This window comes from Vulpes vulpes, chromosome 9, assembly GCF_048418805.1.
Source record: "Vulpes vulpes isolate BD-2025 chromosome 9, VulVul3, whole genome shotgun sequence".
Lineage (NCBI taxonomy): Eukaryota > Metazoa > Chordata > Mammalia > Carnivora > Canidae > Vulpes > Vulpes vulpes.
Genome location: NC_132788.1, coordinates 40,981,258 through 40,995,537, shown reverse-complemented (window position 1 = coordinate 40,995,537; position 14,280 = coordinate 40,981,258). Strand labels below are relative to the sequence as shown.

Below are 14,280 nucleotides of genomic sequence, written 5' to 3'. Positions count from 1 at the left end.
GTAAGAGAATTGGGCCAAGGTTTCACAATTAAACATTATAGAACACAGACCCAGTATGATGGTTAAACACCCTGCGCTGGCCTGTCTCTGAAGGCCATAATCCAGCATTGTATGATCTCTGAGCTCTAGGATCTAGAAAGGTCAATTGTCTTTGCTCCTGTTGGTTTCTCTGCTGATTTGAAACAATGAGATTTTCACTTTCCTATGGTACAGGGGCTGTAGCTGTCTCCATCCACCTGTGCCTGAATCACACTCTGGACGCATACTCGGTTTTGGGAAGAGTGTGTCTTTCAGTCTTTCAGCTCTCCTGGATAACCCATAGGAACTGGTAGAAAAAAATGAACACTTTTTCCAAAGTCCTTGACATGTTCATAGAGAATAGTTCAGGTCTTGGGAGTATGGTGCAAAAGAGCTCTGACCTCATAAACTGGATTTTTAAAAATTAAAATGGCTCAATTGACAGAATGTGATGGAGATAAAATTAAGTAGTGGTGACATTTGTCTCTCTGCTCTGGGTTGTATATTCTGCATCCGTAGGGAGCCTGAGTGATTCTTGGTCCTGTTGGGATATTTTGTTTTAGCATGTATAAAGGAGGGCTGCAGCAGTTTGGCGGGATGCTTGTCATCCTCCTCATCCATGGAAATTTCTTGCTAATTACTTGAACAACGTATGACACCTTTCTCGAAGTGAATTCACAGGCATTCTTGATAGAATAATTAATTCCTCAATCTAAAGTGTGTTTCTGTCTCCCTCCACACATATGAAAGGCTCTCCCTTATTCTTTATCCTAAAGGCAGGTTTTTAGAGACTTTTGTCTTTACTGAGGGACTTTTGGAGGGTGCATTTGAGATTCCAGCCTTGTTTTTTCTAGCGTGTAGGTTTCAGTGCTTTGGCCTTCTAAGGTCTAAGATAGAGACCTAGCATCTGAAAGCTGGGAGGCCCCTTGGAGATCCCCATGGCCGTTCCCATGTGGTTGCCTTTTCCCGATTCATACGTGTCACAACTATCCTGTCTTTCATGCTCGTTTCTCTATTCATATTCTAAAACAGAAAATTCTGCAATGTCAACTGTATTCTAGGATAGAGGCTCTTAATGAGTCAGGTAGTGTGAGCAGCACTCCGTGGTTAGTTAGTAACAACCAATGCTGGTCAACAGGGCCTTTGATTTCTTCTAGTCACCAGGGTATTATATACACTGAAGCAATTTAGGAATATTTGTGGTCTGCAAGCATAAAGCCATTTTCCAAAGATATGGAAATTGTAAATTGGGCTGAATTTGTATGCTGGAATAAATGGAATAATTGTCTGTATATAATGCACACAGAATTCCTCAGTGAAGAATTTTATGTCATACACCATAAAAGAGAGTTTCCTTGTTACTATTTATTAGTTTCACCGGGAAAGGAAATGCGCTTTATTTACAAAGACCAACTTGAGAAAAGAACGATGGTAAAACACAGGTCTTTAGAGAAGATCTGTATTACAGGCCCTTTTGTAGGGAAAGTAGGCTTTTAGAAACCAGAAGTGTGAGTCCTCATTGTACTTTTTGTTAGCTTCGTGATTTCAGTGAATCATATTTATCTCACCAAGTGTTTTATAGCTTGTCAAGTTGTGGCAAGGACTGATTGAGGTCCTGTTTGAAGTGTGGGACCCTGTACAGATAATGGAGATCACTCCTCTTCTCATTAGACTTGGCAAACTCAATGCCACATGTCTTTAATGTCCACACACACAACATTGGACCAGTATATGCCTTGCTTTTAATTTAAAAGCCCATTTATAACTGGAATTCATTTCTTTGATGAATTGTATTTTTTTAAATAAAATGTCTACTTAGAAGACGAACATAAATAACAAAATAATTTTTTTAATAGTATGCCTGGTTCAAGAGAAGTTCAGATACAACAGGACTTGGATCACATCTCAGGGCTCAATGGGAATTCATTTCAATCTGAAGGTAATATTTTATCCTAATGAGTAGCACCTTAAAATAGAAACAGATAGAGGAATTCTGTTAGCTGTTTTTTTAAAACTTTAAATGCAAAGAATTTTTTTTTTTTTTGCTAATGCAAATGTAGGTTTATTAATGCATACTTGCCTTAAAGGTAGTGAAAAGCCAACACTTTAGATATTGTGCATTTGATGTCAGGGTGCAACTAATGAACACTGAGGACTATTTTATTTGGTCAGGTGGTTGTTTATTTATTTATTTATTTATTTATTTATTTATTTATTTATGAGAGAGAGAGAGGCAGAGACACAGGCAGAGGGAGAAGCAGGCTCCATGCAGGGAGCCTGATGTGGGATTCGATCCTGGACCCCAGGATCATGCCTTGAGCCAAAAGCTGACGCTCAACCACTGAGCCACCCAGGCATCCCACGTGGTTCTTTCTAAAATCATAAATTAATTAGAGCCACCAATTACTGATAAGTGGGAAAATGAGGAGTTCTGGGATTAGACAGGAGTTGGGTTAACCTTGGGTTTCTTCACTTTCTGGCTGGAAGACTTTGGACAATTTATGTAACCATCTGAGTCACAATTTTGTCATCTGTAAAATGGGCCTAATGGTACTCTCGTCATGTAGCATTAGAAGGATTAAATGGAAGAACAGAAAGTGCCTAATACAGCTCATGAAATGTGGTAGCTTAGTGTTAATTCTTTCCAACGTTTCAAAGCTACCTCGAACAAATGAAGAGCATCTGAAAACTCCTGACTGATCAGGAGGCTGTCTGTCACCAAAGCAACTGAAGAGTTTATCGTTCTAACCAAGAGGAATCTCTAGCTGACCCTTCATAGGCCCCACAAGTTTAGCATGAATGGGTTAGCCCCAGTGCTACTGGGAAAATGCAATGGGAACTCCACTGTGACTTTAATAACCTCCCCATGCAGATGTAATAGGGCAACTTCTTAGACTTTGGGCAAACATGAAGGCCAGTTTTGTTTTACAGATGAAATAGAATATGAAAACCAAAAAAGGCTGGAGGAAGAGGAGGACCTAAATGTGCTGACATTTGAAGACCTTCTTTGCTTCGCATATCAAGTTGCCAAAGGAATGGAATTTCTGGAATTTAAGTCGGTAAGCCCCTTTTGAAGGACAAACTAACAGCAACAAGATAATTTTGGAAATGAGATGTGCTTTCCTTTTTTCTTATTTTAACTGGTATCCCTTAAAGTCCATCACCCCTCCTCTCCCTTCCCTCTGGCCACCCCCCTTTCACTGTTGGAGCGACCTAGAATGTTCATCACACAAGCTCTGGATGAATTATGGTGTGAAGGCCTGAGATCTCTTATTAGATGCTAGTTATCACAGCCCTCCCAGGTGGTCCAAAGTCCCCTGACAGGAAGTTAGAACTAGGGGACAGTGTCAGCCATTCCTTAGTCAGTTCGGGTTGTTCAGGCTGTGACCCTGGGTAAACAGAGGCTCAAACACACTGTGCTCTGCGCTCCAGGCCAGCCACCAGCCTCCTGCAAGAGAGGCCATTGCCTCTTCTGCGGGGTTGTGCACTGAGCTAGCAGGATCCTTGTGCACTTGCTGGCCCTCTGCTGCCAAGCCCAGATCCATGGGGCCATGATGTGAGGGCCGTGGAACCCTCCTCGGACTATGGCTTCTACCTCAATTTTGCGTTCTTCCTATAATGGCCTTTCAGCCCTGTTCTCAGACATTTCAAGGGTCTGCTGCCTGTGAGCAGATGTAAGGCATTCCTCGGGCTGCTTTCCATCCTCACTGTCTTAATGTTCTGTTACCTTCTGTGTACTTCCCAAACTCTTCCCTCCACTTTTCCCTTTGAATCTTTGCTTCTCTTTCCCCCCTCTTCCCTTCATGTCCCTCCTTTTGCCTCCTCTCTGCTCATTCTCCCTGAATTTGGAGAGAATAATTTCACTTGTATTTTTTTCTTTAAAAAAATTAATTTCTTTAATATATTGTCATAGGTCAGGTATGTCTCAGTTTGAAAAAGATTGACACGAAATAAATCAATAGCTTTGAAGAATAGAAAAAAATGATAGTCACAATAGCAACCAAAGCTGTGAAGCATCTTGAGATAAACACAAGAAATATGCCAGATCCGCATGAAATGTTATTCCATGGCAAAAGAGAGGCCTGAATAAATGCGCTTTACCATGTTCACATAGGAGAGATTCAGGGATTATTAGGAAAGCCAATTCTGTCCAAGTTAATCTGTGTATTTAACACAACTCCAGTTAGAATCTCAAGGGTCGTTTTTTCCCCCTTGTGGATCTTGAAAGTGCATGTTACCTTCTTTGCACTTCTTTTTCCAAATGTGGGCCTCTTTGCTCAGTAGTTAAAAAACAAATTTCTGTCTCATGATATTTTCCCACCCCTCTTCTCAGAGGCACATTCTCTTCATCTTCCCTGCCTGCTGTCAGATTCCTCTTAAGTATCTATGGTTGGTTTATGTATAGTTCACCTGCTCGGCTATGGTAGTGCTTGTGTGTCTTTTTTTTTTTTAAGATTTTATTTATTTATTCATGAGAGACATACACGCACACACACAGAGGCAGAGACACAGACACAGGTAGAGGGAGAAGCAGGCTCCATGCAGGGAGCTCGATGTGGGACTCGATCCTGGTTCTCCAGGATCTGGCCCTGGGCTGAAGGTGGCGCTAAACTGCTGAGCCACCTGGGCTGCCCTTGTGTGTCTTTATAGACCTTGGAGGGCCTTGACCTCCATCATCTGGCCTGGTTTGCTGCCTGTCTTTAAAATAAATACACAAATGACTCACAACCAGAGGTCAAGGGGCGCTGCTCCCCCCCGCCCCCCGTCTGCGCTTATTGTAATAAGATTTTTTTGGGGACTACCCAGTTTCTGAGACCCTTTACACCTTGTTTTCCCTTTACACCCTGTTCTCTACATCATGACATCACTGTCTCCTGTTTCTCTTTTCTCCCTACTTCTCTGGTAGCTCCTCACTTCCACCGTAGGTTCTGTGAGTCCATCCAGTGTTACCCAGGCACTAACTAGTGCCGAGCACTCTGCTAGGTGCTGAGATAGAGTCAGAGCTTATCACTGACAGGGGACAAAGAGACAGCAGACATGCAAGTCAAAGATGACACTGTAATATGGGAAATACTTGTGTTCCAGTAATTCTGGGAACCCAGGGGAGACATGGGCATATCAGAACTGGGGACAGCAGTGCGAGGCAGCAGAGGGTGCAGAAAAGGCTTGCGGAAGGAGCTTGTGCTTGGGTTAGAGGAGATTTCTGGGAAAAAGGAAACCCAGCCCCGGACAGGGGATAGATCAGGGAACATGAAATCAGGAGGAAGTCTGTTGAGAAAGGTCACAGTGAAATGTATGGCATGTGGCTCCTTGGGCAACAGACAGAGTAGGGCCTGGTCCAGCAGTTACTTGGATATTCCAGGCTGAAGCTCAAGAGAGATGTCTGGGTTGGAAATAGAGGTTTGGTGATGGCAGTCGCATCTCTCTATTTGGATACAATGGCTCAGGGGTGGAATGAGAGGGCGCAGCCCTGGGGAATGAGAGCAGGCTGGCCTGGAGCCGCAGCGGGAAGCAGGTTCCACCAGGCAGCTGGAAGAAAACAGGGGCCGGCGACGTGCTGAATTCAAAGAAGGAGGGACCTGAAGGAAGAGGAATTGGCCCAACAGTACCAGGTGCCGCCAGGAGGTCAAATCATATCTCAACTGGATCGGTGCAGTGTGGTTCACTGCAGGGCTTAACCCAAGCAGCTGGGCAGACATCCGGGAGGAAGAAGGCTGGGTGCGGGCCTGGTAGTAAAGTGGGTGAAGAATAAATGGTCTACAGGTAGCGGACATCACTCTCAGAGAACTGAAGAAGGAGGAAGGAGAGCTAGATGGATTTTAGTCTGTTGGGTTTTTGCTTTTAGTTTTTCCAAGATTGAAGAGAGCTCTTTGGACCTTTGCTACTAGTGCTCTGTGCCTTTGAATATCTTCCTTCTTAGAGTTAATTCTCTTACCATTCAGATTAATGTCATGTCATCTGTCTACCCAGGGGCTCCTAATTCTATTTTAGTCCATCTTCCTAAATTATTTTTCATTTTTTCCAAATATATATATATATTGATAGTATTTTCATTGCCAAAGCTATTCTCCCATCAAAAAAGAGATTATTTTCTCCACCCCGCAGTAAGAGTGCTGGAAGACAGCCTCTGAAAATCCCTTTGGGAGCTCAACCCTGGGTCCTGGTATTGTGCTATTTATAGCAAGACACGACACCCAGCCAGGCTTGATCTCCTTTCTAAGAACCCATCCTCTTGACCTCTGGGAATGTTCCATGAGCAACACAAGTGACCGCATCCACAGCAAGTAAAGAATTGGGCCATCTGTGTTCACTGTGTGTGCCACATGTCATGCATGATGACTGCTGGTGGTGGCCCAGTAAAGATAAGACACCTTGATGAACCATGCTTTCCTATCACCTGGAATTCCTACTGAACCTGAAACTGGAAGCAAGATTGCACTCTCTGATAACCTACATCACAGTAAATAACACTCCAATTTCCTTCTTTATAGTGTGTTCACAGAGACCTGGCAGCCAGGAATGTGCTTGTGACCCATGGGAAAGTGGTGAAGATCTGTGATTTTGGATTGGCTCGAGATATTATGAGTGACTCCAACTATGTTATCAGGGGCAATGTAAGGCTGCTATTTGGCACATCTTTTTTTTACTATTATTGTGTGTTTTGTCATTGTTACGGTAGACATCCACAACCGCTGTAGTACATGTTTGATTTATGGCAGCATTCAAAACCTTCCTCACTGCAGTCTGCTTTCTTATGTTTTAAAGGCTTTTCTGGGGGATCCCTGGGTGGCTTGGCGGTTTGGCACCTGCCTTTGGCCCAGGGTGCAATCCTGGAGTCCCAGGATCGAGTCCTGTATCGGGCTCCCTGCATGGAGCCTGCTTCTCCCTCCTCCTGTGTCTCTGCCTCTCTCTCTCTCTCTCTCTATGTCTATCATAAATGAATAAATAAATCTTTTAAAAAAAGGCTTTTCTGTAGCTTCAGGGAATATTCCAGTTATAATAAAAGCTGAGCAAAATAGCATTGCATCTGTCCTTGGGCTAGTCAGAATAGATGAATTAGGGATCTTGGAGTCCAATCCACACTTAAAAAATCTCCTAACTTGAACTTACTTCAGTTCCCATAGCTATAAAGCCACTGGGGTCATATTTCCAATTATGGGAATTTGGCAGTAGCTACAATAAAGCATTTTTTAAAAGTACAACATATAAAAAAAATAAAGTACAACATATAAATTAAAGATGAAATGTAAATTTTTAAAAGGCACAATATTTAAATTAAATATTCACTGATGAATATTCAGCATCTTATTACTATCACACAGGGAGACCTAAAACATGACCACTTGTTAAAAACAAAAAAACAACTAGGGACAGATGTGGGTTTTTTGTTTTTTGTTTTTGGGGGGGGGGGAACGGATAGATGTGTTATTTAAGAATTATTGGAGGGACACCTGGATGGCTTAGTGGTTGAGCGTCTGCCTTTGGCTCAGGTCATGATCCCAGAGTCCTGGGATCAAGTCCTGCATCAGGCTCCCTGCAGGGAGCCTGCTTCTCCCTCTGCCTATGTCTCTGCCTCTCTGTGTCTCTCATGAATTAAAAAAAAAAAAAAAAAAAAAAAAAACTTAAAAAAAAGAACTATTGGCAATACTAACTAGATGATAAAATTGTGTAGTGGAAAGAGTACAGCTTGTAAGAATCATACACCTAGAGTTAAATAATAGTAGCAGCAAGTCCTGATAGTGCTTACTGGGTGCTAAGCAGTATTCTAAGTGCTTTACGTATATTGATTCATTTAGTCCTCAAAGTACCCACTTGTGGGTTGGGAAACCGAGACATAGAAATGGAATTCGCCCATGATTCCACAGCATGTGGACTAGAGAGTGAATGGTCTGAGCCCCAAGTCTGTACGTAACCACTATGACACATGCATCATTTCCCGTGATTATATGCTTACCTCACTGGTGTCTTGTGGGAACAAACCAATAAAACCAACATGAAAGCCCCTGTCTGATGTAAATAGCCAATAAATGTTACAAATCAAATTAAACTGCATTCCCATTAGAATCAAATAACCATCTCAGCTGATTTTAGATCTCTACTTCACTCGTTGGAGCTGAAGTCATAAATATGATCAAAGCTCATGTGTGTTTGTGCAGTTTTTACCTTATGAGCTGGTGGTCTCTTATGTGGGAAGATGAATTCCCTTTGGCACCTCAATTAATTCTTGTAATTAATCAAATTAACCAGACTGGCCTGTTTGATTCTATCAGCTCATCGGTTTGTGTAGGATTTAAAATAGTTTCTTTCTTGAGCTTCAATTTTCTTTTTATTATATTCCTAAGTAATCTCTACACCCAATGTGGGGCTCAAGCTCACGACCCCAAGGTCCAGAGTCACATTATCAACCAACTGAGTCAGTCAGGTATCCTTTGAGCTCTGGTTTTAGTTGGCAGATTAAACATACACTGTGAAAGGCTCTTTACCTCATGAAAAAGAAAATACTACAAAATTCTCTGTCCTAGTAACCTATCTGCTCCTGTGTCTTGATTCTAATCTGAGGCTGTACTAACTAAAAACCTGCCTTTTATGCTACTGGAAATTATTAAAGCCACAGAAGCCAGCCTGGTGTCATTCCTGGGTCATGACATATGCTCCCCCCACCACATTCTTGTAGATGGCATTTCCACTAACGTTCTTCCAAGAAATGCTTTAACAAAATATTCCATTAATTCACTAGTATTTACTTACCTCTGGGCGACTGACTAGTTAGTCCTTAATGGGAATTATCTATTGTTAAATTCACCCAATCCAAGCACAAGGCTTTGTTCAAGATGAGTTTTATTTATTTTTAAAGATTTTATTTTATTTAAATTTATTTTTGATAGTCACACACACACACACACACACACACACACACAGAGGCAGAGACACAGGCAGAGGGAGAAGCAGGCTCCATGCACCGGGAGCCTGACGTGGGATTCGATCCTGGGTCTCCAGGATTGCGCCCTGGGCCAAAGGCAGGCGCCAAACCGCTGCGCCACCCAGGGATCCCTATTTTTAAAGATTTTATTGTTTATTTATGAGAGACACAGAGAGAGAGAGAGAGGCAGGGACACAGGCAGAGGGAGCAGCAGGCTCCATGCAGGGAGCCCCACACGGGACTCGATCTTGTGTCTCCAGGATCACGCCCTGGGCTGAAGGTGGCACTAAACCGCTGAGCCACCCAGGCTGCCCTGTTCAAGATGAGTTTTTTGTTTTTTTAAGATTTTATTTATTTATTCGACATGGGACTCTATCCCAGATTTCCAGGATCACGCCCTGGGCTGAAGGTGGCGCTAAACTGCTGAACCATCGGGGCTGCCCCCAAGATGAGTTTTAAAGAGATAGCCAGCTGTGAGGCACCTGGGCGGCTCAGTTGATTGGGCATCTGACTCTTGATTTCAGCTCAGGTCATTATCTTGGGGTTGTGAGAAGTAGCCCTTGATGGTGCTCCAAGTTGAATGTGGAGCTTATTTACGATTCTCCCTCTCCCTCTGTCCATTTCCTGGATTGCATGTGCTCTAAAGAGAGATAGAGTGAGAGAGAGATCCAGTTGGGTTTTTATTTTATCTTTTTATAAGGCTATTATGTTAGAATTTTGATTTGGAATTGGAAAACTTCCACTTGAGAGATATAATTTTCTACATTAAGCATTAAGAGTGCCTTTTGGAAGAAAATAAATTATATTACCTAGCTAATAAGAGAAAAGAAATACTCTTCATCATTCAGTCAGTTCCCCACTGATCACCTTTGGTCTCCTTTTGGACTCTACACAGGCCCGTCTGCCTGTAAAGTGGATGGCCCCTGAAAGCTTATTTGAAGGGATCTACACCATAAAGAGTGACGTCTGGTCATATGGAATATTACTCTGGGAAATATTCTCTCTTGGTACGTTTTGTACTTTGCTGCCATCCCTTGACCCCTCTGCACCCCCTCCCCATTCCTAAATCAAAGAGGGTGTGATATGGCCCTTCTAATGCTCACAAGAGCTAACTAATCTGACTTCTGTGCCCCTTCTTGTTTTATTTGTGGTGTCTTCCCCAGAGGCCTACCTGCTTCAGAGCAGGAGCCGTGACTTTCCCACTTACAGCCTCACCCCAAGCAGTGCCTGGCCCATGGGAGCTCTCAGGTCATGCTAGATAATTGAATGAATTAATAAGCCAATGAAATGATTTTATCCTCCCTAATGTTTTCCTCAGGTGTCAATCCTTACCCTGGTATTCCAGTTGATGCTAACTTCTATAAACTCATTCAAAGTGGATTTAAGATGGATCAGCCATTTTATGCTACAGAAGAAATGTAAGTTCAAATCAGACTGTACAGTGGCTGAAATCAGTTTACAGTCTCTCTAGTTCTGAATGCATGACACCCAAAAACGTAAAACTCCTTGATGCAAAAATTCATATGATTCCTCTTTAAAAAAATAAAAAGGGAAAGGAAAGGAAACTTCCTTTATCTTTTGGGGATTTCTGAACAAAACTGCAGATATCGTGAATTAGGAGCTTCAATTCTTTCCCTGGAAGGATCCCTGAAGGCAATAAGACTCCATCTCCTGATTTCTGGTCCACATTGTACTTTTAAAAATGCATTTCTGTCCATCACCTAATTTGCCTTTTCTGGTGTGAGTTGAAAATCTTGTGGAGTACTTGCCCCAGAAGAAGCATGTCACAGACCATGAGTAGCTCCACAAGAAGAAATGGTGGGAAATGATCAACTTTATTTTCATTCAGATATCCTCATCTTACCGCTCCTTCTCTTGCTTTTACAGATACTTTATAATGCAATCCTGCTGGGCTTTTGACTCAAGGAAACGGCCATCCTTCCCCAACCTAACTTCCTTTTTAGGATGTCAGCTGGCAGATGCAGAAGAAGCGGTATGTAGCTGCATAATACTTTGTAAAGCATCATTAGAAAGGAAAGCAGTGACTCACAACACACACTGATGTCCTAAGAAGCAAGGTGCCACATTATCTTTCTCATCACAATTTGTCTTGGTTGCCCTTTGAAAGTTGTATGGAGTGAGACATATTTCTTGGTAGGTGTTCTTGGGGGAGGGGGGGAAGAAAGCTTTTCCCAAAGATTTCAGTTGATTGATTAAGAAATTAAATGTTTTTAAGTGTCCAGTGCTTCGGACTAGACAACTAAATAAAACTTAATCCCTGACCCCCACTGACCTTTCCTAATTGAACAAAAAGCTTTATTATGAATAATCACACAACCCAGTCATATAGTACAGCAGAGTAAAAAGAACATTGACTTGGAGTCGTGAGAGTCTAATCCCCAGCTCTACCATTCTATCTCCTCATCGCTATATGAATTATAGCAAATCATTTTACCTCTCTGGCTCTTACATATTATTATACCTGTAAAATGGTTTGCCAAGGTAGGTGGTCCTTGAGCTCTGGGAACTTGGACTCACTTTGCTGACTAGTTGTCTAGTCCGAAGCACTGGACACCTAAAAACATTTAATTTCTTAATCCCTCAGTAAACAACCTGGTGTAGTGAATGGAGCCATCCCCTAGAGGAAGTGGACAAAGGATGAGACCTTGAACCCTCAATACCCAGGTTCACATCTTGGCTCCATCATTTACATCTTATAGGCCTCTATTAAGTCACTTAATCATTTTTGGATCTCAGTTTCCTTATCTGAAATGTAGGATTAACAATTAACAGTCTTGGGGCACCTGGGTGGCTTAGTCGATTAAGCATCTGCTTTTGGCTCAGGTCGTGATCATGGGGTTCTGGGATCGAGCCCCATGGCGGACTCTCCACTCAGTGGGGAGCCTGCTTCTCCCTCTCCCTCTGCCTACCTCTCCCCCGCTTGTGCACTTTCTCTCTCTGTCATGTAAATAAATAAAATCTTAAAAAACAAAAAATCTTACTTTACAAAGTCGTAAGGAGTAGGGTGTATGTGAAAAGACTTAGCACTTAGCAGGCACTTGGTAGTTAATCAATAAATGTTAGTTACATAGGAACCTCATTGTTTAAATGGATTGTTCTCTTTTTCTAACTTATTAAGAGTCCATTTTCAATTCTATAGTCTCTCCAGAGACCTGGATGCATGGTATATGTCCTTTCCTCCTGGTAGGATGTTTAAAAATCACATTCAGAAACTAAATTATTCTCAGGGAATTAGGCCAAAAAGGTCGAGGGAGATGGAAAGCCTCAAGGCTATTGAGCAGATAACCTGGACATAGTTAATGACCCTATAAGATAGGGACACCTGAGTGTCTCAGTGGTTGAGCATCTGCCTTTGGCTCAGGGCAAGATCCCAGGTCCAGGGATCGAGTCCCACACTAGGTTCCCTGAAAGGAGCCTGCTTCTCTCTCTGCCTATGTATCTGCCTCTCTCTCATGAATAAATAAATCTTTTAAAAAAATGACCCTATAAGATTAACTGAAAAAAGAGTTAGAAAGAGAAACAAGAAATGAACTGTTGAGGTAAAGAGAAAGGACCACGTAATTTTTATTCACTGGGCAGCTGGGGAGGATTCACAGGGGTGTTATTTGCACTAAGCTGTGAAGATTGAGTAGTATGTTGACTCTTGGGAAGTAGAGGGTTAGTCGGTGTTCCAGGCTAGATGAGCAATATAGATAAAGGTTCAAAGTTGAGAAAGTCGAATGGAAGATAAATGTTGTGGCTAAAATAACAGGGCGGGTGCGGGAATATGGAGAAAAACAAGACTGGAAAGGTAGTGGACCAGGATGCACGATCTGTTACTGCTCAAAAGCCCCTTGGCTTTGTCCAGGACTACCTTGTCTTGGAGTACAAGTTTCCTTTCCTGTTCTCACACCCACAGAATGTCCAGATCCCCATCCCTCTGTTCAGGGGGCCTTCTGGGTATCAGGAGTTATTGAATGGCAAGCTCTCCATGGGTGATGATTCAGCTGAGGGTACCTGAGCTCAGGAACACCCCCTCATCTTTCCCCCACACCCCCATTTTCTTCCTCTCTGCTCCCTGACCCTCTGTCATGGAAGGTTCTTTTTCCTACCAGTATCAGAGCCACTGATAGCAAACTGTATCTTTTTCAGGTAAGTCAGATAACAGCATATCCTCTCAGTGGGATGGATACACCAAGAGAGGACCCCCTTACTGCTGGCTGGGGCAGTAGGCTCCCAGCTAGTGGCCTGGGGAACAGAGCAGAGATTGGATTTCAGTCCCCACTTGCCTGTTTGGCTGGGTACCTCTGAGCAAGGTGGAATCTATGCAACCATGCCAGACAACTCTGCCCACTACGAGCAAGCCCTTGGTCCTCCTCTGTTGCCACTCCATGCATGCTTTCCCTTCACACCTCCTAAGCACAGTCATATCTAGTCTCTTGGGTGGGAAGCAGCTCTGCCAGCATGCCTGGGGTAATCTTTCCTGGTATGCATGTGAATACTTTTTGAAGAGTTTTTGTTTTTGCTTCATCATGGACTAGGGAAGGAAAATGGCTCTCCAGGAACAAGTGAGAAGGAGAGAAAACATAGATTAATGCTCCTAGATATAACTCAACTCCAGTGGTATGGAGTTAGAGCAAGGAGACCACTGAATAACGTGCTAAGGCATAGTTCAAACAGTGGTGAATCAATGAGGATTTTTTAGAATGGACAAAAATACTTCAATATTTGTCTTGGTGACCCAGATCCCTCCAAATGGTGACAGATATTAACTAGGCTTATTGTGGCGATCATTTTGCAATATGAACATACATGAATCACATCATATACCTGAAACTCATATAGTTATATATCCATTATATCTCAGTTAAAAACGGGATGGGGGAGGCACCTGGGTGGCTCAGTCGGTTAAGCATCTGACTTTGGCTCAGGTCATGATCCCAGGGTTCTGGGATCAAGCCCCATGTCAGGCTCCCTGCTCAATAGAGAGCCTGCTTCTCCCTCTCCTTCTGCCCCTGCTGCTCATGCTCCCTCTCTCTCTCTCTCTCTCTCTCTCCTCTCTCTCTCTATCTCAAATAAATAAATAAAATCTTAAAAAAAAAAAGAGCCAGATCAAGTATTCTCTCCTCTCCAAAGACCTAGTCTGATTTCTGAGTCTTTGTAACACTCTATAACTGTGAGACTCAAATGATGTTGTACGATACTTTTGTTTTATGGGTCTGTCTTTCCCATCACTAGACTTGGTTCATGAGGGCAAGGAGGTTCACTGCTCATCTTCACATTACCTGATGCAGTCCCACAGGCAGGAGACACTCACTCTTTATTATAATGAATGAGTGAGT

At 42.7% G+C, this 14,280-nt stretch overlaps 1 protein-coding gene across 4 annotated transcripts in view; it reads left to right on the top strand.

Moving 5' to 3' along the window:
- Nucleotides 1-14,280, top strand: part of FLT3 (fms related receptor tyrosine kinase 3) — a 120,084-nt gene that overhangs the window by 100,376 nt on the left and 5,428 nt on the right. For all 4 annotated transcript variants that reach the window (XM_025996713.2, XM_072719886.1, XM_072719888.1 and 1 more), the window contains 6 exons: nt 1,875-1,957; nt 2,950-3,077; nt 6,510-6,632; nt 9,834-9,945; nt 10,257-10,356; nt 10,826-10,931. In XM_025996713.2, the coding sequence (XP_025852498.1) occupies nt 1,875-1,957; nt 2,950-3,077; nt 6,510-6,632; nt 9,834-9,945; nt 10,257-10,356; nt 10,826-10,931 (652 nt within the window). The remainder of the gene's footprint in view (nt 1-1,874; nt 1,958-2,949; nt 3,078-6,509; nt 6,633-9,833; nt 9,946-10,256; nt 10,357-10,825; nt 10,932-14,280) is intronic.